At 47.6% G+C, this 23,776-nt stretch overlaps 2 protein-coding genes and 1 non-coding gene across 16 annotated transcripts in view; all 3 read right to left on the bottom strand.

Moving 5' to 3' along the window:
* Nucleotides 1-5,100, bottom strand: part of DNAJC5 (DnaJ heat shock protein family (Hsp40) member C5) — a 31,080-nt gene extending 25,980 nt beyond the window's left edge. Inside the window, exon 1 of the mRNA XM_039563249.1 lies at nt 5,040-5,100. The gene's annotated coding sequence lies outside the window, so the exon portion shown is untranslated. The remainder of the gene's footprint in view (nt 1-5,039) is intronic.
* A 292-nt stretch (nt 5,101-5,392) lies between these two features.
* On the bottom strand, nt 5,393-5,464 carry TRNAE-CUC. Its single transcript has one exon. It is a non-coding gene; the product is annotated as a tRNA-Glu (tRNA).
* A 2,209-nt stretch (nt 5,465-7,673) lies between these two features.
* TPD52L2 (TPD52 like 2) lies at nt 7,674-23,597 on the bottom strand. 14 transcript variants are annotated; one of them, XM_039563337.1, is made up of 12 exons: nt 23,505-23,597; nt 22,914-23,053; nt 21,644-21,792; nt 20,777-20,836; nt 19,238-19,297; nt 15,164-15,265; nt 14,155-14,193; nt 11,309-11,335; nt 10,894-10,935; nt 9,632-9,680; nt 9,502-9,550; nt 9,327-9,418 (listed from the first exon to the last, which is right to left on the bottom strand). In XM_039563337.1, the coding sequence occupies exons 1-11, from the start codon at nt 23,521-23,523 to the stop codon at nt 9,515-9,517; spliced, it is 723 nt and encodes a 240-aa protein (XP_039419271.1). In that variant the 5' UTR covers nt 23,524-23,597; the 3' UTR covers nt 9,327-9,418; nt 9,502-9,514. The 14 variants fall into 14 exon arrangements, with proteins under 14 accessions (XP_039419267.1, XP_039419268.1, XP_039419269.1 ...); XM_039563333.1 differs by lacking the exon at nt 9,502-9,550 and having other exon boundaries at nt 7,674-9,418; XM_039563334.1 differs by lacking the exon at nt 9,502-9,550 and having other exon boundaries at nt 7,674-9,418; nt 22,914-23,026.
* Between the last annotated feature and the right edge of the window lie 179 nt (nt 23,598-23,776).

Here is a 23,776-nt window from a genome sequence, read left to right as displayed (position 1 = left end):
CCACTGCAAGACATGAGCACTCCAGAGGTTCTGTATATTCAGTTTTTCTACAGATTGTTCTTTAAAATCACAAATGTTCCAGAATCCCTGACACCGAACACAACTTTAGTAAGACCCAGATGAAACCAAGGAAGGACTGTGAAGTTCCCTGTGACCAAAGCAGAAGCAGAATGGTGTAAGTGCTCCTAGAGCGAGCTGTTAAAACCAGTTCCTGACAGATATACAAATAAATATTCTCAGAGGGAAAGAGGAAGCACAGAAGGCAGCAGGGAGAAACAAGGGGTGCTGGTGCTTTTCTGTCACTGGTCTTAGATACTGCCTGTCATTGCAGCCAGATCCACTGAACTATTTTCTTGCATCACTCATTGGTCAGAAGCCATCACCACAAAAATACAGTTAATGAATGCAGACTTATGTCACAAAACAGAAAAAAAGATTTCTTAGTGATGCTTTGCAAAGAGGTAACCAAATGCCACTGGGTTTTTTGTTTGCTCAACCATTCACCCAACAAAGTTTAGATCATGGCACTGAAGTATATTAAAAAGAAAAATAAATAAAGAGCCCAATCTTTCATTGAGAAACTCTATTCTCATTACAAAACCCTTCAGCAGATTATGAAAGAGGAGATGGCAGCTGCTAATTTAACTTGGGCCTAGAGGACTCGTTCCGTTTGCACCCCTGTGCACCACAAATCTTCAATTTTCTCCTTTCAATACTTGCACAAGAAGATGAGAAACTTGCACCCAGAGGAAAAAGGCACTTAAATTTTACTGAATTTGGCCCTACAACACACTGGCACTGAAAACACTTCACCATTAATGAAAGAGGCAGAAAAGGGCTTTAAAAAGGCACATTTCAGTGCAATGCAGATACAAGATAAGTGGAATTAGGAGGAGTTGCCAGGACAGAGGAAATTTGAACATATGCTAAAACAATCTTATTCATGTTCTCCCAAAAAAACCCCGATGTATCACCAGTGCATTAAAACCCCACAATTAATGCCACTAATTAGAATTAACTACTCTATGCACAAGAAAAATGGTAACCCTTTTTACTGGCTACCATCACTTTCTTAAAAACATATAAGCAATCTTTTGGGGCACTTTCTGGAACACAGGTCTTTCTCTCAGTTTGTATGGCCTGAAACAGGAAGCAAAGTGCCTCTGAAGGTAAAACATGCACTTTCCAACAACTGTGCTTTGTACGTTTTTATTGATTAAAACAATATTTCAACTGAGCTTCTAAGGAAATCCTAAGATATCACAACATTCAAACTCCTTTCTTTCAAGACTCAAAGCAGCCACTGGTTAACCAACCAGCATCACCACAGAGCATCAGTACTTCTTAATTCAAATCACTTCAATTATCAGAGCACCTGGAAAACAACTTCTTTAGGTTAAAAGAAACAGTGCAATGCTTCGCTTTGGTCCTGGGCATTGGTGATGTTCCTCATCCCTCCCTCTGGATTCTGCCATGACCCATCTGTCCCACAGCCCAGGTGGCCACACCTGAGACAGGGGATGGGCTCACTGCGGGACTCTGTGCCATCTGCTGATAAGGTGGGGGTCACCTCACACAATCCCAGTGATGGCCAAGCTGCACACTCCCACTCCTGGAAAATGTCTTTTCCTCAGGCCGGTGGGGAGCGACAGAAGATCCTCATCTTCCCAGGCAGAGGCAAAGCCAAACAAAGAGGACTTGCACAGCTCAAGAGCAAACTGTGAGGGAAATCAGTTAATGTATTAAAACTACCTTAAATTAAGCCCCGTTTGTGGTTTGACAGGAGAGCAGTGAAGTTACCAGCAGATGCCGGTTTCATGCTCTGGGCAGGTACTGGAGCGCTCAGTCCAGGTATAAGCTCTGCAGAAAAGTTCTGGCAACCCATTCCCAAACATACTGAAAAATATTTTGATCTGGTTATTAACATTAATGATCCTTAAAAAAAGATTAAAAACTGGCAAACTGCTAAGAGGAAAATATGGGAAATATCAGAGGCCAGTTACAGCACTGTTGTTCTAAGTCAAGTCGTTCAATGGATAGACAGGGTCTGCTGAAGGCCCTTCCAGCCTCCAGTTGTGCCTGCTTTCCCAGAGAGGATATTCTGGCAACTGAGTTCATAAATTCAAAAAGTAAGAGTCAGAACAGCAACTTTTATATTTAACCTAAAACATGATTTCTTAACTAATCCAGTTAGACTTCCATTCATTTTCCTTATCACACTGCTTAACACAGACAAAAAAAGAGGAACTACAATGAGTAACAGCATCAGTGCTGACAACCACCACCTGCCAAATGCAGAAGCTGTGAGGCCAAGGGGTCTCAACATCAACATTCGTGCTGTCAGGCTCGTGGAATCCCAGACTGGTTTGGGCTGGAAGGGACCTTGCAGATCATTTAGTTTCAGCTCCCTGTCATGGGCAGGGACACCTTCCACAAGACCAGGTTGCTCCAATCCAGTCTGGCCATGAACAGTTCAGGGACGGAGCAGCCACAGCTTCTCTGGACAACTTGTGCCAAGGCCTCGCCACCCTCACAGAGTGAGAGAATTCCTCCCTAGTAGTTTTCTGTCAGTGTGAAGCCATTCCCCCTTCTCCTGTCACTCCAGGGGCTGGAGTCTTTTAGGCACTGGAAGGGGCTCCCTGGAGCATTCTCTTCTCCAGGCTGTACAAGCCCAACTCTCTCAGCCTGTCTCCATAGCAGAGCTGCTCCAGCCCTGGGAGTATCTTCGTGCCCTCCTCTGGACTTGCTCCAGCATGAAAGTTCTTAAGTCATACCCTGGTACTGCTCCATATTTTCCAAAGTATGATGATCCAAACTCCCTTGCTGACTCCATGGGTGCCTTCACGCAGCACGGTGAGAATGGTGCGAGAAGCTTGTCCACACCACAGCTGCATTCCAACCCCTGTTACAACCATCCACTGCAAACACAAGCCTCTGGCAGGCTCCAACCATCCTGGGCAACTTCCCTGGTGCAGCCAGGTCGGTGGTGGTGCCACCTCAGCCACAAACCACATCAACTGCCAGCGACCACTGCAAACCAGGACACACTACCAATGGAGCGGGAAGTGGATCACTGGGTGCTTGGGAAAGACTGAAACAGGGTTTATGCTTCCTGGGAATAATCAACAGGGACTACGGTCTACACTAGGAGACAAAGCATGCTACAGAACATTACTTTTTGCAGACACTCACTGATAAATTATGATTAAATATAGCACATGGCCACCCTGTGAAGAAGGAGAATCTTCCACTTGAGCCTCCAGCCTGCAATTTTTCAATGTAACACATCCAAAATTTAGGAATAACATGACCATGTTGCTGCATCTTCCCTTACATTTAAATGCTGCAGACAATCCCTACGATGAAATAAATGAGGGAGGGAAAGAAGTATTTATTTATGCTTACAAAAAGCTGTTTGGCTGAAAATCCCATGTCCAAACCCAGAGTTCCCCACAGAGCAGATTCTGCACTGCCAGCAACATGACGAATTTCTCCAAAGCCCTTAGAGCATGGTGAGAAAACCACAGGAAGCTGTTCAATAAAAATAAACTTCTTTTCATCTTACATTCTATATATTAATGTCAATTTCTCTTCCACTCCAGCTTTTGCTTCCCTTCTTTTTTCCCAACCAGGGCATAGCATACTTGATTTATTAGGGCTAATTCATTAAAGCAAATGAATTTGGCATCTATTTCTCAGGATCCCTTAGTCAGATTAGGATTCTACCATATTCTATCAAAAGCAAACAGAAATGCAAACACTGATCCTAAGCAACCTGAAACCAACAGATGCCTGAGAAGCTGAAAACGCCTCTAATGAAATTGCAGTCCAAAGAATAAATTCCACTTCAAGGAGGCTGCTACAATTCAAGAATTTAAATAGGTCCAATCCTGATGCATTTCCAAAGGAAATCCTTGCAGCCCTGCATACTTTGGAGAGCTTAATTTACCCAGAGAAATGGGTGAACCACCACTGCTCAGCCACTGGGTGACTGCGGCCTGCAAGTTTTTGCTTCAAAAGCAGCAAACTAACACAGTATTTAAGCACACACACAGCAGTTCCCTTTTCTGATGATAAGCTGGCACAAGGCAAATATCAGCAGGGAGAATTAGATTACTTCACACCAGTCTGAGATGATGTACCAAATTCATGCCCTTTTTTTTTAAGCCTTACTGCAGCACAGACAGCTCAACAGCAACGTCTCACAGTGCACGAAAATTAACACCCCAATAAAAACAAACCTAGAAAAGATAAAACCCTTTGGCTTCCCCTCTTATGTCAGACAGGATGGCCTTCACCTTGCTCCCCAGGGAGCACCGGCTCCATCAGTGCCCACACTCCACTAATAAACTCAAGGCTTTGTGTCACTGGTGTGGAACAGTCAGGTATTGATACAGCACAAAAGCAGGAGCGAGGCGCTATCAGGGAATCCGCTGTCTCCGTTCGGTCCAGTTGCACTCCGTATCTCCAGAATTACCTGACTGGAATTCTTAATTTGAGAGCCAGAAGACACTGCACGAATAAACAGAAATATGCTGCCTTTGCAAGTTTCACGTTATAAAGGCTGGATTTGCTTCCCGCTGCTGGTACGTCATTCATTAAGCACCTCATCAGCCGAGCGGCTACTAATTATTTTGTTAAAAATTTAGCAGGACAGTGTAGGGAAAGGGAAGGGAAAATCACGCCGGCTTCTGGAGCGAGCCAGGGTGATTCACGGCTCCCACACATACAGATGACTTTCATTTGGAATTCACCTTCCCAGGCCTTTTGTTCGGGGTTTTTCCCCCCTGCTCCGAGGAGGATGGGGAGGGAGGGAGGGACGCGGGCCCCGCACCGCCACCGGGGACCAGGGCGGGGGGTTCCCGGGGCGGGGATGCTCTGCGGGCGATGCCCCCGGGCAGGGAAATGCCGGCGGGCAGGAAGATACCGGCGGGCACATCCCACCCTCCCCCGGTCCTCCCGCCTCGCCGCGCCCCTCCCCGCCCCCGCCACCAGCTCCATCTTGGCCTCCGCCCGCGGCCCGGCCCCGCCGCGCTCACCTGCGGCCCGCGGGCGGGCGGGCAGAGGCCGCGCAGCCCCGGCTGGGCGGGGGCGGCCCCGCGGGGCGGGGGCGGCTCCTCGGGCGTCGCGCGGGGCCCGGTCGCGGCGGCGCGCGCGCTCCGCCCTTAGCGCCGGTGCCGCCGCCGCCGCCAGACACCGACCGGGACCCGGCCACGGGAGGGGGCGGCGCCGGCGCACTGCGCATGCGCATCTCCCGCACGCAGCGCCCCCGCCGCGCGCGCGCGGGCACGCGGCCGCAGCGCCGGGAGCGCGCGGGGGGATCCCAATGGGAATGGAAGGGGGCGGGGGAAGGAAGGTGGAAAAGCGGAAGGGAGCGCTGCAAAAGGAATACTTCCCTGACCGGGAATCGAACCCGGGCCGCGGCGGTGAGAGCGCCGAATCCTAACCACTAGACCACCAGGGAGCGATGCGAGTGCCTTTTGTTCGCGGCAGTTGACTCATTAGCTCCGCGGCCAGCCAAGGACAGCGACACTGAGCCTGAGGTTGCGGAGGGACCGGAGGCTGTGGCACAAGGAGCGGGGGCTGCCATCCATCACAGGAGCCGGTGACTGGTACACGCACCGGGGGCTGCAGCGGGGTCGGCGGCTGCGGCACAAGCATCAGTGGGGCCGGGGCTGCAGCTCCCCACACGCGTTGGTGGCCGTGGCACAGGGAGCGCTGGGTCCGGGGGCAGTGACACGGGGGTCTGCAGGCCTGGGGGCAGAGGTACGGAGGCTGCAGTCAGGCCGGGACAGTGGAGGAGCCGGAGGCACCCGTGTGCTGCAGGCCTGGGGGTGCACTGCCTTTATGGTGCTGTCCGGGCACTCAGCCCGCTGCCCGCACACCGACCCCCAGTTCTAGGTATGCTTTGGGTAGCACCTTCACCTCCGCCCCTGTTCCGAGAATCTCATCCTGCCACCCCACCCACCCGGCCCGGCACCGGCCCTTTGGGGTCCCCAGGAGCTCAGTGCAGAGCCGGTTGCCTTTGTGCTTACAACTGGAGCAAAAGAGGGGGTTTTAAGCTCGTGAGTCTGTTTTTCCCAGTTGCTCCTGGCATTCCTGGCTGTTCCCTGGGAAACATGGCTATTTCCAAGTCTTGGGTAAAAGCACAACTTCCACCCATCCAGTTCATCCTGGAGCAGGTGTCCCTGGAGTGGTGACTCCAGTGTCAGTGCAGGGACACTCGCTTCAGTTATCCCTCCCGTCACTCCGGCATGGCCCTGCTGACGTGTGGCTTCTCCGTGAGGCTCTAATGGCCTTTCCTGTCTGCTGCCTCTGACTCATGTTTTAAAGAGATGAATGATGTTGGATCCTATTTACCAACAGAGTCATCACCATGAATCACACACCCACACCCTCTCCTTGCTCCAGCTCCATCCCCAGCCCAGCTCCTGCACCTTTCCCCCTCCAAAACACCAGCTACTTGCAGAGCTCCCCAGCACTGACCTTGGATCTTGCACAGAATCTGCACCCAAGAAAAGATGCTGAGCCCACCCCAGCACCCACAGGGGTGCAGCAAGTGGCCCCAGACTGGCAGCCGGGGCGAGCACTTGGCTCTGGACACTGCCCGTTCATCCAGGATGAAGACAGGGTCCCACTGCTGGAGGGGTTGTGCAGCCCCTCTCACAGCATTAATGTCAAATTCCTTAAGAAACACTTGCCATGGTTTTGGCTGAGGGTTGGGACATGGTGCCAGCAGGGAAAAGTGTCTCCTTCCTGCTTTTTGCAGTTAGTTACTTTTTGATTCTGCTGTTTATCTGCTTTTGTAGGATGGAGTGATCTGCCTTCTCCTCACCACAGCCCAGGTGCTCCCAGCAGCATCTCTCCTCCAGGATCAGGTCTCATACCAACCCCTCTGTCTTTAGCCCCACTTGCAGAGATGTAATTTTACCTAATGAAGTGATGTAGGAAAAATACCTCCAACCTCCAAAACAAACACCCAAATGCCACAAAATCAAACCCTCACCAACAAGCAGATGCCTCAAGCCCAGCTGGACATCCTTCCTCTGAAAACAGCACACTGAGGATGTCTGCTGGCCTCTCCATAACCTATTTGCCTGCTCTGCACTGCCCTTTTAAACTTGGAGCCAGCAGCTCCCAGCTCCAGCCATCCATCCATGGCTCCCCCCGTGCCGTGCTGTTTGACTGCCAGAGCTTCCATGGAGGCGACTGATTCATGCTGCCAAGCCACACCAGCACCACAGCTGCAGCTTTTCCACATTAGAAGTTTCTCCCGCCTCAGCTCCCACTGCCAAGGTCACTGCCAGGACTGCAGTCCCACGCTCCCAGATCAGGAAAACAGCGTGAGGAAGTTTGGAGTTCACCTGCAGCCCCAGCGATGGAGTTTGCAGCTACCCAGCCCCGAGCACAGGCACAGCTCGGGAACCAGCTTGGGAACAGTGTCCAGCATCTTGGAAAGGAAATATCAGACTGTAAATATTATTTAGTACATTCCTTCATGAGAGAGCATCCAGAGAGCCAGCAGACAAGAAGCTACAGGGATAGGATGGAATATTTCCGTTGCTTCTCACCTCACACTGCTGCAGGCAGTTGATATTTACCTGACGAGTTTGTAACGTGCACCCAAGAGAGGATTTCAGTGCTGTTAGACAGAACAAGACAAAGACATTCACCCCATTTTCTCCCAAAGGAATCCTTTATTGACAAGTTTCATCAGTCTTTATCTTAAAGAGAAACAGTTCCATACCCAAGCTCCTGCAGTCTCCATTTCACTGGCTCTGTTCCTCACAGGGAGGCCAGTTCCAGTCAAACGAAGAGTGCCTGTGAACGACACTCTACACTCTACCTACGGCCTAGTACATCTGCCCACTAACATCTCATCCCATGTCCCCAGGTCTGCAGAGGGAGGGGAGCAGGGGTGGGGGAAATGGAGATTAATCAAATCAGTGTCAAAACTTGCTTCTCTAAAGGATCAGAGGCAGTTCAGTCCCTCCGGGGTGAAACCACTAAAAACTACCCAGATATGTACATAAGTTTAAAGACCTGAGTAAGTCCCACTTCGCCTCTAAGGCACAGAATTGCTCACTCTAGGTATTTCTACGTGGAGGCACCTTGCCTAGAATAAGATCAGGCCTCTAGAAGAAAACTTGGAATTTGTCAGCTCCTGAGCAATGAAGTTGGACATCAAAAGAGCAAAACATCCAGCCCCTGGAGGGACTGGGTGAGCGCCATGACTCTCTGCCAGTTTTGTAAAACAAAATTAGAGCTGGGGCTTTCAACTTAGAAACCCATCCAGTCACAGCCAGATGTACCAGCTGGAGGAGCCCTCGGAGAGCAGAGCAGAGTCCCTCCAATGGTATCCATATTCCAGCCTTCAGAAATTCCTCCTCCAAAACAAAGGGATAAGCTGAGAAGGGAGAAGCAAGTTTCATACACTCGGGAAACAGAGTGCACCACTGAATTTAACACAAGAACTGGCTTTATAAACATGCTGCTATGACTGCATGATGCAAAACTCCAGTGCTCAACAACCAGCTTTAGAACCCTTGCAGTCTTCTCTACAGAAAATAAATCATAAACAAGTAAAGCGTAAGGTGATGTAAGGCTTGCAATTCAGCTTCAGAGTCCAAGGGAGCATCGCCCTAATATGATGCCAAAGCTTTTTGTTTGTTTGTTTTTAAGCTTTATTTCTTTAAAGTTCATTGCATTTAAAAATAAAGATTCTTAGTTTTGTTAAAGCTAGAGCATTAGTGTAACAACGAGGCAGCTGCTAAGTGAAGTTTACCTTTTAGGAGCCCAGGAAAAAACCCAACTGTTTACCATTTACCCGACAGCTCCAATGAGAGCCAGAGAAAACAGTAACAGGAGAAGCCTGCAAGCTCCAGAGTAGCCCACACAGAGAACAGAGCCAGAAGCTGAAGCTAAGGTACCCATGCACTTGGCTTCTCCAGTTACTGCCCTCCTCATGCTGCTCAGGGCTATGTATCTGCTCCAAGCTCTGTCAGACACGGGAAAACTGTTCTCATCTACGGCAGTGGCATTTCTGAGCTACTTTAAGGAAACTCCAGCTTACACGCTCTCCCAAAAGGACAGCAGTGATACATTTAATCTACAAACTTTAGTGTAAAATATTATTTGTGTACAAAACTTTGCATTCTCTTTATTTGACTTGGATCCAGCAGCAGTGTCTATGAATGAAGGATGGATCTCTCCTGACTGGCTCTCAGCCCCTTCTTGGATTCGCATGTTGTTGCTGTGGTGAAGGTTTGGGAGGGAGGGGGCTCTTCCAGTTGTGCACAGCCGTGCAAAGACACATCCAGGTCTAGAAGGGAGCGTTGTCTTGTGGAGGCTTGTCCCCAGCTCCAGAGGGGGAGTGGAGGCCGTCAGTGCTGTTTTCCCTGCTGCCCACCACTCGGGACTGGAAGGAGAGAAGAGAGTGAGGACAACAAGAAAGCAGCACTGGGAATACCAAGTCAATTCCCCCTTGTCGAGGTCACCTACTGTAGCCAAGACTTCACATATCTGAGAGGCCATTTGCCCGAATACTAGTCTACAAGAAAAACATTGCAGAAATTAAAGTTTCTGCACAAGGCTTCACACGCTGTGTTTACACGACAAAGCAGACTGTTACCTTTATGGTCCCAACTCTATCTTCAAAGGACTTGAAGGTTGCAGAATTCCTTGAAGAAAGAAGAGGGGAGAAAGAAACAACAAATCAAGACAAGTTAGTTCTTAACCATATCAAATGGCACAGTGTGACTGGGCTCTGTGGCTGTTCCCCTGCAGTGACACCATCACCCAGAACACTTCCAGCTCCTCACAGCCTTTGGCACAAATCTCTCAGGCACACCAGGCAAGAACACCACATCTAAACTCTGAAGGAAAACATTTACACCACGTGCAATCTATTCAATTGCTCAAGCTAAAATGTTGAGGGAAACAAGCCCTAGTTCACTGGGGAATCAAGGCACAGTAAGTAGAGAAGAAACCAGCTCTTAGCTTTAAAAAACTTCCAACTGAAAACATTTTGTTTTAAATAGTGGAAAGGAAAGCTGAGAAAACAAAGGCTTCGGTTTCCTGTATCACATCCCATGGGGAGAAAGGGCAAGGGCCACGTAACTGCACCTATCAGCAGCTTTATTTCTACAGGGGTGATCATTTGCATCAGAAAATGCTCATGAAAATCACAGGTAATGAATTAATCAGAGCATTTCATATTTCTAGCAAAGAAAACCAGGTCAGTTGTTTGACAACCCAACAAGCTGCTTCACTGGCAAAGGATTTCAGGGAGTGCTCTGTACTGAGCTGCCAGACCAGGCAATTACTCATAGAGCTGCTTCCCCAGGCCAGGCTGTGGGAGCGCTGGGGCTGGGAGATGACTCGCCTCATCTCAGTTATTTTTGTTCCAAGGAATTGCTTTAGATTTGCAGCCATAAAATAACCTCCACTGATCTGGAAAGAGGATGAACAGAGAGTTCTGTGGGCCTTGTCCAGCCCTGGCAGTCACTTCTCCTGCAAGGCACCCTGAGGGAAGGCCGAGGAGAGGGTTCCCGTTAGGATTCACCGTGGTATCAGCAATGGCTGTGCCATACATTGTGACAGAACTGTAATCCTGCCCTTCAGGGACCTCTGAAAGCTGCAAGCTTCAACCAAACTTTGGTAGAGGTGCAACACTGCACTTAGTCCAAGAAAAGACAAGTGCTAATGACCTTAAGAGATATTAAAAAACCCTTTAAGCAGTCAAACTGCAGGCTGTGGTTAATCCATGCTTGGAGAGGGGCCTGCTTGAGAAAGGAGCCGGTTGCACAAGTCAGAACAAACCCTCCAGCAGTGATGGAGGCAGCTGTCCTCCCCCCAGCCCCACTCAGGATACACAGGCATGTGCTACATTACCTCATGGCTGGCATACTTATCGAGTGGCGGATGGAGTAGCCGCTGCTCGGAAGCATTCGGGACAAGGAGGAAAAAGTTAATGACAATTTGACACTCTGCAAAAGCAGCCTAACCCCGGGTCTGAAGCACTCCCTGTCCACACACAGGCTGCTGTGGACAACCCAAGTGGTAGGAGCCAGCCCTCTCTCCCCTTATTGAACAGCTGCAGCCCAGAATTAGTTTTCCAGACACAGGATGGCCAATATTTAACTGCAACTGTGATACAAAAGTCAATCCCAGGGCATTGGTTTGTTGTAGATTTCTCAATCTGTGTCAAGAGTTTAGGTAAGGCTTAAATAACCAGCTTCCCCTTTAAAGTCTGCAAGGGCCTGGCACAGAAACAAATGCTCTTTTAGAGCCTTGAACAGTATCTTACCTAAGGGAATGTGAGATGGAGTGAGCCCTGGGAGAGGCCACAGGCAGCAGAGAGAAAAAGGAAGAAACGGTCAGAAACTTGTGCAGAGTTAAACACCAAATGCAGGGACACGGTCACAAAATCATGGGACAGCAAAGTCAACTACCCAGGAGGAAGCCTCTCAAAATAAATCACAGGAGCAAGCAAAAAAAATGCTTTTCATTAACTCCAGACAAGCTGTTTCCCTAAGAGCAATAACACCACCTACATCAACTTAGAACCCAGCTGGGGAGGGGAAGGAGTAGATGTGCAACAGCAAACCAAAACATTTTACCTACCCCCATCCATTGCTTTCCCATGGGTTTTTTAAGCATTTTTTTCTAAACTGAAGGTTTTACAAAGCACCAGCTATATTGCTAGAGATACCTCCTTCCCTCATTTCCCCCGTGGTCTCTCACACAAAGACAGCATTGCTCAGACTTCCGGTGAGGACTTGTGTAAGGGCAACCTGCAATGGATACCTGCACGTTATCTTGCCAAGCCTGCAAATCTCAAAGTTACAGCTCAAACAACAAATGCATTGCAGGCTAATAAAGATAAGATTAAAGGTATCATGTTTACCCTGTAACTTGGTTGCCCATTTTTAGGCTGGGATTTTGCAATACAGTAGCATCTCAGCAGTCTGAAACAACAGACTGAGGTTTCCTACTTCTATTAGGAAGATTACCAGGATGCTCTAAAGGAGCTTCTCCTGCCAGAGCAGTGTTTTATTCCACTTAAATATAATTTTTGTCTCTGCAGCAGGAAGCAGTCATGGCAAGCTGGATGTGAAGTACTTGGCAACGAGTACAAGGGCTTTTCCTAACAGCCAGAGCAAAGATGTTGGGCTCTGTGGTTTCATTTCCCCATATATCCAAGTCAGCTCTTTGGCAGGGCAGATCCTTGAAATGCTGCCTTTGCATGTGAATAAATTAACTTTCTACTTACTCTTGCGTAAAGGAGAACAACACAGATAACACATCCATGCACCATGCTGCTCCATACAGAATACCACAAGCACTGGTTTCTTGTTCAGTATCTTGGCCTGGACCTAGCAGTAACCCTTTTCCTCCTTCCATAAGGATTGAAAGTTTACCTAAATTCCAGAATCTGCAGGCACTTCGGGTTCAGGCTAACATTTCATAATGAATTTGCTTGTAGCATTATGTACAGCAGCAAACTTCATCAGACACCATGAAGTGCACAGGTGGACAAACCCACAAGGCAACAAAAAGAAAACACTTCAAAGTCTGCAGTTTACTGGGATCAGTAAAATGCAGGAACAGAATGTCTAAAAGCCAATTTACTTTTTAACTGTAGGTGGAGATAACAGAGACATCTGAACAGGCCAAGACTTTAAAATATCCCACCCACTAAGGTACGTTTCCTCCCCTCAGAGTAATCCAGTAGAGCATTAATGCAGCAAGCACACGGTTACAGCATTAACTTCCCAAGGTTAAAATCCACACACCAAAATTATTTTGACCAGAATACAACAAGTCTAAAGATTTAACATGTTACTTGTATTTAAAAGCAATTTGGTCCAAGCATTTTTAATGGAATTAGGCCCACGCCCTCAGTGTGTGGAGGCTCTGTCCCATTCATCACGCCTTCCTTGCATCTATCAACCGGTGAAGGCTGACTAAACAAGGAAATCCCCTCTGTTATCTCAACACTTCCAGTGCTGGAAAATAAACTCGCTTTACAAGTGAATTTGTAGTGGAAGAAAGAAAAATAACAGAGTACAGTAATGGAGGTCAGTGTAGCCTACAAGGCCTGTAACAGAGATTTCTCTGGGAACAGAGATCATCCCACTCGTTCAGAGCAGTGATCACAGCAATACAACAGACTTCACTCCTCATCAGCTCTGATCACATATCAGAACACCAGAGTTCACCTGGCAAGGGTGAAAAGTGGGACAGTTCCTGCAAAACCTTATGCTCAGAGTTAAACCTTCTTCAGAATCAGAAATAGGAAGACTTGGATGCAGCACAGGAGATCGAAGTCTGTTTATATATGCAGAGAAAAACTGAAAGTCTTTAAAAAAATCATTACTGTGTTCCCCCACAGGGCCACATATACAAATCCTGCTGAAATAACTTTGGCAGGGATTCCCAGGTGATAAGACAGAAGCTGCCTCTATTTCATAACACCTCACCCAAGGTATTAGCTATAAAAAGGAATGCAGATGTTGAAGCTGAGCAAAACCATTGCTGCAAAGGCCTGCCTCGTGCCTGGGCCAGTTGATTACATGGCCAGTTGTCACAGTGACTGTGCCAGGCCAGCTCTGCCACCAGGAGAGCACCCCAGTATCCCCTCTCTCCATCGCCTGCTCCTGGGATGGCACAAACATTTTGGCAGCTGCATGACCTGCATTCTCCCAGCTAAAAAAACAACAGGCAGGAGCAAGCCTGTCAAAACAGCTTCTGCCAGTGGCAACCCTGGTTCAGGAGTTCCCCGTGTGGTCCCAAAAAAAGCACAGTTCCCATTCCTTTGCTGCAACAGCCTGGCCAGACTGCAGAAACCAGGCCCCAAATTCACTTATCAGTTTGGCAAAATGTGTTCCCACCACATCTTGTGCCAGTAGCTGTAATCTGCTGTGATTACATGAAAGTCTCTTTTTCCAGCAGACTAGGGAGTTTCCAGGAAAGAAAAGTTACAACTTGAATGCTGGAAAGGGTAGGAAGCCAGCTAGTCCTCTGCCAAATTCAGAGATGTGAGCTACTGAAAACACCAAAAAATACCCTCCAGGAACACAGTAACTAGCTCACTGAGGACAGAATCAGAATAAATCAGCACTATGTGATCAGAGGCCAACAAGTTCTTACCACTTGGATACTCCCAGCCACAGTGGAATAGGAAATTCCCTACAAAGAACGACAGCTACCCATTCAATCCAAGGTCTGAGACAGCACATTAAATACAAGCTCTAAAAATCCTCCCTTAGTAACCTAGACAGGCTGTACATCCAGAACTAGCTCTCAATTCCAAGAAAAACATGGTCAAGGGATTCTGCATGAAAAAAGTGGATGTTACCATCAGTGGGGAAGAAATCTTTAGCTTAAAGTTCTGAGCAGGTAAATCACCAATTCTAACCTTGAGCTCTGTACAGCTGAGAAACTCACAGAGCAAGAACCTCAGCCAGGAGAACCTGTGCCTCTTGCCAGTTTGGAGAGGTTTATATTTGCAATTATTTCAGTGGTCGTCTACTTAAGGAATGGAGATAACCCCAACCACAGAACAAATTGTCAGTGTTGTCATAATCTTCTGAATCAATTGCTATTTTCCAACCAACATGACATAACTGTGCCTGGAAGACATACTGCCCTTCTCCATGGAATGTCAACACCCGGGGCTTGAAACCACATGGAATGCAGCAAACAGACTTTGCCCTTTCTGTTTTTAATCAGAACAGAGCACAGAAGGGATGACCCCTCTCTAATCCAAAGCAGTTACACTGAGGAAACACACCTCCATAATCCAGTAAGGAATGGAAAAGGGAAATTTTAATTCTAGTTTCTTACATATGACATAAAAGCTGCAGTGAATCCACATGACAGTAAAAGGGAGAAGGCTGCTAAAAATGTTTGGTCAGTTCTCCTAAACCAAACCAAATTTAAATGCCTTAGAACAGGCTTATCCCCTCAGTAAATCTTCAGTAAATGCTTAATCTGTCCTAAACTACAGTGCATGGGGCCACACAGAAGGTGGCAGTCCATCAACAGCAACGTGCTGCCAACTAAACAGAAAAATGGAATAAAGCCTAGTTATTGTCTAAAGTCCCATTCCTGTTTGAAACCAAGATCAAAGCACCAGAGTGCAAACCAGAAATCTTACCTCATGTCACCGAGCTTCCTGCTGATAACAGAACCTACATTGGAAAGGGCTGCTGAAGTCTTCTGTCCCGCCTGGGAAAGGGTTTCCTGGGTCTTCTTATAACTACATGGAAAAAAATCATAAATTGAACTAACAGGTTGGATCCAAAAGTGTCCCCCCCATTTTGAAAAAGGACCCCATATTAAAGGAAAGAAGCTGGGTTAGTGAGCTGCACTGACTTCACTGAAAGAGCCACTTCCAGATTTGCATATATTCAAATATTTGAAGTTTTACAAAAGCAGGAAGTATAGGATTAACCTTTCCATACACTCACCTTACAGTTTTGATCATATGTTCTTAAATCTAACAAACATCTGCTAAAAACCAAAGCAAAACCAATTTTCCACATGGAAGGTCTAACACCACAGCACTGTAGCCTAATCGCTCTGCAACCATCTTTTGGTGTCCTGGAGAAAATAAATCCAGGAACCCATTCCATACTATCCTTGCAGCCTTGAGGAAGCCATAGCATTTGTTGTGGTGTTATGTTTTGGAGGAAAGAGGCAAGAAGCAAGACCATCATCACCAAACAGAAAAGAAATGCAGGAATTGGCATTAGCTCTACAGCAGCAGCTTAGAAATAAACTGGTAGAGAAGTTTCCTATCAGTTACCATTAACCACAATAGGTAAGAAGTCAGCTTTTATTTGTCAGCTGATTATTTGAATTTCTACCTGAGCTGGAAACACTTGAGAATCTTTGTTTCCTTCAGATGAGACTAATCTCAAGAACAAAGATTCTTTGTGTCACTTTCATTAATTCGTTCTCTCTGAACTATTCTACAGTTGATGATTAACATCTAGATTTATGTTATTCTTCAGACTACAAAGAAAAGACTCAGGCTAAAAACAAGTTCAATATTTTAAGCTTTTCTTATTCCAAGTATTTCAGCTTGAGATTATTTTTTTGCCTGGTGAGGACATTTAGGAGAAGGGCATTATAAACAGCCTAATGTTCTCTCATGCCTGAGCTCCCCTGGCTACAAACACCATGGTGACAGATGACTTACTCACATCTCCTTCTCTCTAGGCAGAAGTGCATGGACAGCACCACAGCACCCAACTGGACTTGAGCAATTCCAATTACAACATGTTGGTTTGTTCAGTATTTTTTTTTTAATACCACAGCCAAGTATTTCTGAATCATGAATATACACAAGACTTAGGCAGAACAGGGGAAAACTGCATCAGTTTTTCCTTCTCTCTTCTTGCTCCCGAAAGAAAATTCTCTATAACCTACACATTTTTCAGACCAATTCTTCTTGAAGTCAACAGTTCCAGAAAAACCTGAGCGTGCCCCAACAGCAAGGCCTCAACGTTGCCTCTGCACAGCACAATCTTCTGCACCTCAGCACAATTTAGGAGTGAACTGATCAGCACCAAGGCTGCTTGATCTCACACAGGGATTGCCTTCCTAGTGCAACCACGGTGCTTGAGGAGGATCTCAATCCCTGCCTTCAGCAGCCAGGCTCCTCCCTGGCTGAGCCCTGTCATGGGATTTGATTTACAGCTGCCTAACAAATATCGAAAACCTCGTGCTCACCAAAGTATGCAGTGCTGACTCTAGGTCTGCTTGGCACTCAGAGCTCAGCACTGAAGAATGGTTTACAGCCTCAAAGGACACCATCGTGCCATTCACACTGCAAAATTCCAGGTATTATGCCCAGCTTCAGCAGATAAAGGCCAGAGATTTTCCAGTTGTGTTTTCCACACCTGACAGGAGAATTTTTACTGTAACTGAAGAACAAGCACTCAGGTGCTGCTGCTTCTGCCTGAGTGTGCTCCTTCCTCCAGCACAACTGCTTGTGCTGGCACAGCAATCTAGATCAAGGGAACGATCTGGATTAAATATAAACTTGGAAGCACAAAAAAGCAGCAGCTGGATCAGATGGCCAGCCCAGCCCTGCACCCACAGCTCCCAGACACACATACACACCTCACTGCTGCCAGGCAGGAGGCAGAGCCAGGCAAGCACAGGGAGATGAGCAGCTCTGTAACCCAGAACTGCCACCAGACACACATGTGGAGCTACAGCTGTGACAGCCAGGGATCAGCTTATACAAGACTTTAATGCAACTTAACTACACCCAGCCCTGACCTAGAAGTTGCAACTCTTCTCCTGCAAGTGCCACAGCCTGGTTTTCCATGTAAATTCACAAGCACTTGCTTTCTTCCCTTAGCCCCAGCACAAAGCACAATGGAATAATCCAAATCTGAGAGTAATAAATATAAGCTCTGGCTAATACCCCACTTTACTCACAGGCAATTGGCTGCAGCAGAAGCCACAGAGATGATCTCTGCCCTGTGCTGTTCATCCTGTGGTATTCCAACATTTCACTGCATCTCTCTCCTATAAACCCTGACAGGAAGGAGTGAAATCTGCACCCTCAAATCCTCCTTTATCCATTAACACCAGCTTCCACTCACTTGCTTTTATCCAGCAATCACCATTTGAGCTGTCTGGCTAAAGACACAAACCGTGTCAGTCACCTCACACTCTGGTTACAGTGAAAGTGGATCTAGGAACAGACTGGGGTGGGTTCTGCCCTGTTTATGTATTGCTTGCAGAGGAAAAGTCTGTGGCCAGGAATGGCAAACACCAGGAAATTCCACAGCACACAAAAGCACCATAAGGTCAGGAGTCAGGTCCACTCCCAATTCACTCAAGAGCCTTGTTAGCTAGGGAGCAGAGCAGCTCTGAAACAGAAAAGACAATGCATTTGCATTAAAAAAACCCAAAACCTCACCCTTGGACTTCTTGAACTTGCCTCTTTGCACTCACTGAACTTAAGAGAGAGACGTAGAAATTCTGATTGATTTCTGAAACGTTGCTGGAATCTTTCAATGCCCCTCACATCTCTATTTCAATCAGTCTCGACCTTGCCAGCACCAACTGTCACTCTGTCCAGTGCCAAAGCAAGCAGGAAAGCTAAGGTGCCACAGCTCTTCAGGCCCTAAGTGCTCCATGAAAAGCACATTTCCGCCACATTTCTGGTGCTTATGAAGTACAAGGAAACAGACAGAACCAGAAGTTTTCTACTCTAGCAGGCACACCCAGGGAGGGACTCTGATTAAACACCACTGGAGTCAGTCACTGTCAGCAAGCACAAAAACCAAGGTCACTCTATTTAGCAAGTGAAATAGTGACAGTTTACAGCTTCTTAATCTAGAGAACACAGTTGAAAGTAGACCTGCATACTTCCAAGTTTTATCTGCTACTCCTACATTTTATCTCTGCTCCTCTTTCACCCGTGTTATGAAGAAAACCGTGCATTCACACATGCTGCTGATAACCAGCCAGCTCCAAGGACTGCATCACATACCCACTCCAGAGAACAGGAAAGCTGGCTCACACCTAAGACCTACCTTCCCACAGTTGAAATCAGCTCTGAAAACAACGACACAATCTACCTGCTCCCACTGCAGCACTGTAAGGGATTGCCCTACATACTGTGGGAAAGGCGCAGTGAGAAGGACAAAGGCCAACTTCCATAAAATCCTTCCATAATTTAGTCCAGAAGAGAATTTAATTTCAGGCATTTAGTAAAAGCACATCTAAGGGAGATTTGCATTAAACAACTGGAGTAGAACAGCTGTGAGGTTTAAGCTGTTTGAGTCTATTTGTGGCCCCAATGTGACAGGAAGCTGCCCAGCTCTATTTTCATCAGGTACCACAGCAGAAAGGAAAGCTCCTGCTCCCTGCAGAGCATGTTGGGGTAACAAGAAAGTCAGTCTGGCTATTACACTTCTCAGCTAAAGGTGTAATGTGCAGCACACAGGTCTCAGCTACCCAGGGGTTTCAGTCAGCTCCTGAGAGCAGGCAGGCATTTACAGAGAATCACTTGGATACTGACCTGAGGAAAAGATCCCTCTCCCAGCAGAGGCATTTATTGGGTTAAAAAAGTAAAAGCTAAGAAAGATAAATGTCCAAGTAGATCTAGTGAAAGCAGGGGACGGGGAGCAGGGGCACAGCACAATTAGTGGCAGCAAGCTGTCAGAAGAAAGCATTTGTTAAGGCTGAAGGTTAAGACACTCACGCTTCTGATTGAGTTAATTTTTCATTCCAGTCCTCCAGTGTGCTGCTGGCTGAAAGATATCTACAAACACAACTGAGGTTAGAGACAGCTCCAAGATTCACTACAGATGCTTCTTCTGACACTTTACACATTACTATTGACTCTTTACACTTACAGTATCAGAGGCTTTATTTCTCTGACAACAGCTTCAGCCTCTTTGGTACAGCCAAAAGGAAAAGAGCTGTTTGAGATGCAGGGAGACACCTAAGCCCCAGTTTCTTTTGTTTAAGCGTGTTCAAACCCTGAGCACAAAGAAACAAAGCCTGCAGTTTAAAAGGTGTCAAGAAATGAAAGACTTTGCATCTTCTGCTCCCTTCCTACATCTTCTCTTGCTGGTCTGTAGCAAAAGCACAGAGCAGTGAACTGAGCTTAAGGCCAAAAAAAATCAGATTGCCACACCCAAAGCTGTAGTTTACCAATACAGCATGAACCAGACAAACAATAAACTTTTGTTTTTCTGATCTTTAGAAATCATGTTTCTCTACACAACTCTGCAAAAAAACAGTACCTTAGGGGTTGTGAGAACTAACACTGGAGGTACAGAAAACACACACTACAGAAGGTGGCTGCTCCCACTTCAGACAGCACACAGGTTCTCAAAGGAGGGGACTTATCACCCAGAATTCATTTGCCCCAATTAGATCAGTGCCACCTTGCCTAATGATGTGATGATCCCAATCCACATCTTCCTCTTAGCTAAATTATCTCCTTCAACACAAGACAAAGGGAGAGAAACTTCGGCACAGAAAACACTCAAGGGCTCCTGAGGTTCAGCTATGCAGCAGGAATCAATGATTCGTGTCTACCATCAATGGAGGTCTAATATAATTAAAGAATACATTCCAGAAGCAAAAGTAGCCAGATGCTCTTTGTCTGCATTTGTCACCTGCTCGGATACACAGCAAAGATTAAAATTCATGGCTTTCTAGTGCTGACACTGGCAAAAGGGTCACACATCAATGCAGCAGGCTCAGAAGCTCATGAACACACTGGCAGCTGCACAGCCACTAATTCCAGCTACAGGGAAGCACCTGTATGGCCACTTCTCTCCCAGGTGGCCATACAGAAAGGCAACAGCCAAACTGACTCCTACCACATTCCTGATGAGAAGAGAAATAGTTTCAGAGTAAAGACAGAGGTTTACTAATAAGACACCTGATAACAACAGACTAATCTCCAATTACCAGCTGAAGGGAAATTGTGGTTAAGTTTTTGTCCCCTCCTTCTTTTATATATAAATTGTGGTCTGGTAACTGATTGGAATTTTTCTTCTGCAATAGCAAGACCATGACAGAGATGATGGCAGTAACATTTACTCATCTCCTCTGCAACTGAGGGATGTTTATAGCTAGAAGCCAGACATCCTGGAAGTAACAACCCTGCTTCACCATGCCTCCAGCTCCCAAGCAAGCCCTGATGCCTGGGAGAACAAGGAGCAGCACAAATCGGGGAAGGCAGCAAGGAACAAGGAGGTGATGCTGAGGAGCCCGAGGCACTCACAAGTCAGACTGTGTCACTTTGTCATTCCACTCTCCAAGTTTCTCAGATGTTTTCACATAACTAGAAACAGAAAGTGTTAATGAATATAACTTTAATATTCATTTTTTAGAAGACAATGACACAGATTCCAGTGACAAAGGAATAACAGAAATGGGGCAGGGACAGAGGAGGGAAGATAAGGAAAAGGGAAAGAACAAACAGCAAGTGAACAGCTCAATTATCTGCTCTGCAGTATTGCTGTCAATAACTCCAAACCCCAGTTAAGTTACAGGAGACTTTTTAGCCTGAACGATGCCTCTATGGGCACCCAGAGTCCCTGACACCCAGTGCAGGGACAAACTTACCTCATGGACCCTCCTTTTGGCACTGTCGAGCACAGCAGTGACCATACCTTTAATGCCTGTTCAGGAACAGTCAGTCTCACTTCACATATTTAGGACAAGATGACTCTGGTGAAGCACACTAATACCACAGATTTTTCTCCTAGGAGGTGCAGGCTATACAACCCAGGGAATGCTTCTGAACTGGCACAAGCTGTGAAACTGCTTGCACTTCTCTTTGAGCCTGAGTTCAGAACAAGGTAGGAGCTGCCTGTGCCTCAAAGAGCAGGCAGAAATAGGCAAACTGAACCAGTAAGTGTGATCCAGATCTCTAACACCACAGGAAAGAGCATCGAGCAACAATTTATCTGGATCACAGACATGAAAGTCCAGTTTACACAGACATAATTTTTTTTTAAGTGTCTTTTACTCTATAAATCCATCAGAGGAAAAGCCTCCAGCCACTCCAAAGAGCTCTGGAATACCGTGCTGGGAAGTGTCACACAGAGTCCTAGTTAAACACAGCTGCATCACAAGCAATACTCACGCGTTGGAAACTTGGACATCGTGCCAGCTTTTGGACAGGTTTTGCTTCAGCCCATCCAAGGGAGTCAGACCCAGCTTCCTCTTCAGCTCTCCACAGTGCCTCTCTTTGGCAGCCAGAACTTGCCTGAGAGTACCAATTTCTTCTTCAACCTTAGAGAGAGGCAGAGGTTTGTGTTAAATCACAGTTTAGTTAAAAACCGTAAAGTAAAACAAGTTTTTACCTCCCTCGAAACTAGCAACATTTCATTAACATTACTTTTAACAATTGGGAAGAACATCAGGTAAAGAATTATTCAACTCAACATACATCCCATGTGTTGGGATGGGAGGCCATTCAGACTCCACCTCCATACAAGTCACTGAACTGGTGACTTAGTGACACTGAGATGAACAGAACCCATTCCTTGTATTGTAATTTCAACAGTAAACATGATTCAGTTGCCAAACCTCATTACCTAATATTTTATCCTATGATTCTTTTCCTCTGATGTCATTAAAGCAAAGAGTTTTTCCTCAGAGATCTTTCTTACAACACTTTCAAAGCACTCTGGAGCTGTTTCCAGGCAGAGTGAGTTCATTTCTACCTTAGCTGCAGCTCAGCAAGCCCTGCGTGACCACCTAGAGCAGCAAAGTCCTCCCCTGCCAAAACCTGCAAGTCAAAGAATCACCACAAGATTCTCACATGAAGGAAAGGACAACAGAGAAGCAGCTGCAATTACCTTCAGCCACGTTTCAGACAGAAATGATAACCTGACCTTTAAACCCCAGAAGGTGCTCAAACCTTAGGATGTTACATTACAGACCCTCAGCTCTTCGAAAGCATATGGGCACCAAAAACAGTTGTCTGTAGAGTGTAAAAAATATTTAAGAGAAAAAGGTAGGAAGAAAAGCACATTAAGTGCTCCAATGTTTCAGTTTCCTACGGAAAAATGGCTTTCTTTTGCTTAGCATTTGCCTGAAGTGTTTTCTCGCTTCACATGGAGCTAAAATCCTATACTGAGCTCATGGCATCAAAAGCCACTTATTTCCTTAGAGCTCTAAATTAGGCTGTTCTGGGAAAGAGCAAACAACACACCGCAGTGTTTGAAGTATCTGCCAGCTTTGTGCACTTTAACAATTAGCTGAGAGACCCAAAGGTAGCACTGCAAAATTAAAAACCTAAAAAACAAACCCCAGCAACAAAAAACCCAGTCCTACCCCTGTAGCTCCCCTTTGTTCCTTCCCAGCAGAACACAACCAAGGCACACGCTGCCAAACCGAGCCCCCCTTACCTTGGCGAGCTCGGCTCTCAGCTCCTCCTCCTCGGCCAGAGTCAATCCCTCGGGCGCAGCGCCCCGGGCCGCGTTATCCACGGGAACATCTGTCATGGCATCCGCCAGCAGACCTTTGTTGGGAGAGTTAAGGTTGATATCTGTCGCGGACAAGGAGCAGAGGGCACTAAATAAGCAAGCGGCAGGCGAGGCGCGTTATGCAAAGCAGGGCGGGGGGGCGGCAGAGCTGCGGGAAGGGGCTGCGCCGAGGACGGGAAGGGAAACCTCCGGTGGAGTTTCCTCCACGAGCATCGATCGGAACCGGCAGCAGCACCGGGCATTCCGCGGCCTCACAGCTCCCGTGCCCGGCACCGTGGGTGGGGACGGGGCCCAGCGGGGGAAGCGGCGCCAAGGAGCGATCCCCGGCCGCTCGCCATCCCCGGGGCCGCTCGCCATCCCCAGGGCCGCTCCCACCTCCCGGGGCCGCGTCCCCCATCACGGCAGCGGCAGCTCCCGCGCCCCCGTCCCCGGGCTCCCCCCCGTGCCCGGGACCCCCCCTCCACCAGGCGCCCCACGCCCGGAGCGCAGCCCCCGCTCGCCCCCAGCCCGTACCCTGGTTCGCGCTCTCCATGGCGGCGCCCCGGGCCCGTCCAGCCGCCGCCGCCGCCGCCCCCGGTGACGCGCTCAGCACGCGCCGCCCGCCCGTTCCGGGGAGGGTCGCGGGCGCAGCGCGTCACGGCCGCGTCGCCACGGTGACGGTGACACGTGTGTCACCCCCCCGGCACCGGACACGGGGGTGACGTCATGGACGGGTCAGCGCGGCCGGGCGGGGCCGGCGGTGCCGTGAGCGCGGCCGGAGGGCAGGGGGCAGCACTGGCACGGGG

Source organism: Corvus cornix, chromosome 20 (genome assembly GCF_000738735.6).
Source record: "Corvus cornix cornix isolate S_Up_H32 chromosome 20, ASM73873v5, whole genome shotgun sequence".
Classification (NCBI taxonomy): Eukaryota; Metazoa; Chordata; class Aves; order Passeriformes; family Corvidae; genus Corvus; species Corvus cornix.
Note: the sequence above shows the minus strand (reverse complement) of the source record. Positions and strands in the feature narration are given on the sequence as shown.

Bases quoted from the DNA above. Each gene is read 5' to 3' on its own strand.
- TPD52L2 (XM_039563333.1), bottom strand. The intron at 20,837-21,643 runs GTGAGTATTGCT...TTCTGTTTCTAG, and splicing joins GATGTCCAAGTTTCCAACGC to TTATGTGAAAACATCTGAGA. The intron at 10,936-11,308 runs GTAAGATACTGT...GCTTCCGAGCAG, and splicing joins TCCATCTCACATTCCCTTAG to CGGCTACTCCATCCGCCACT.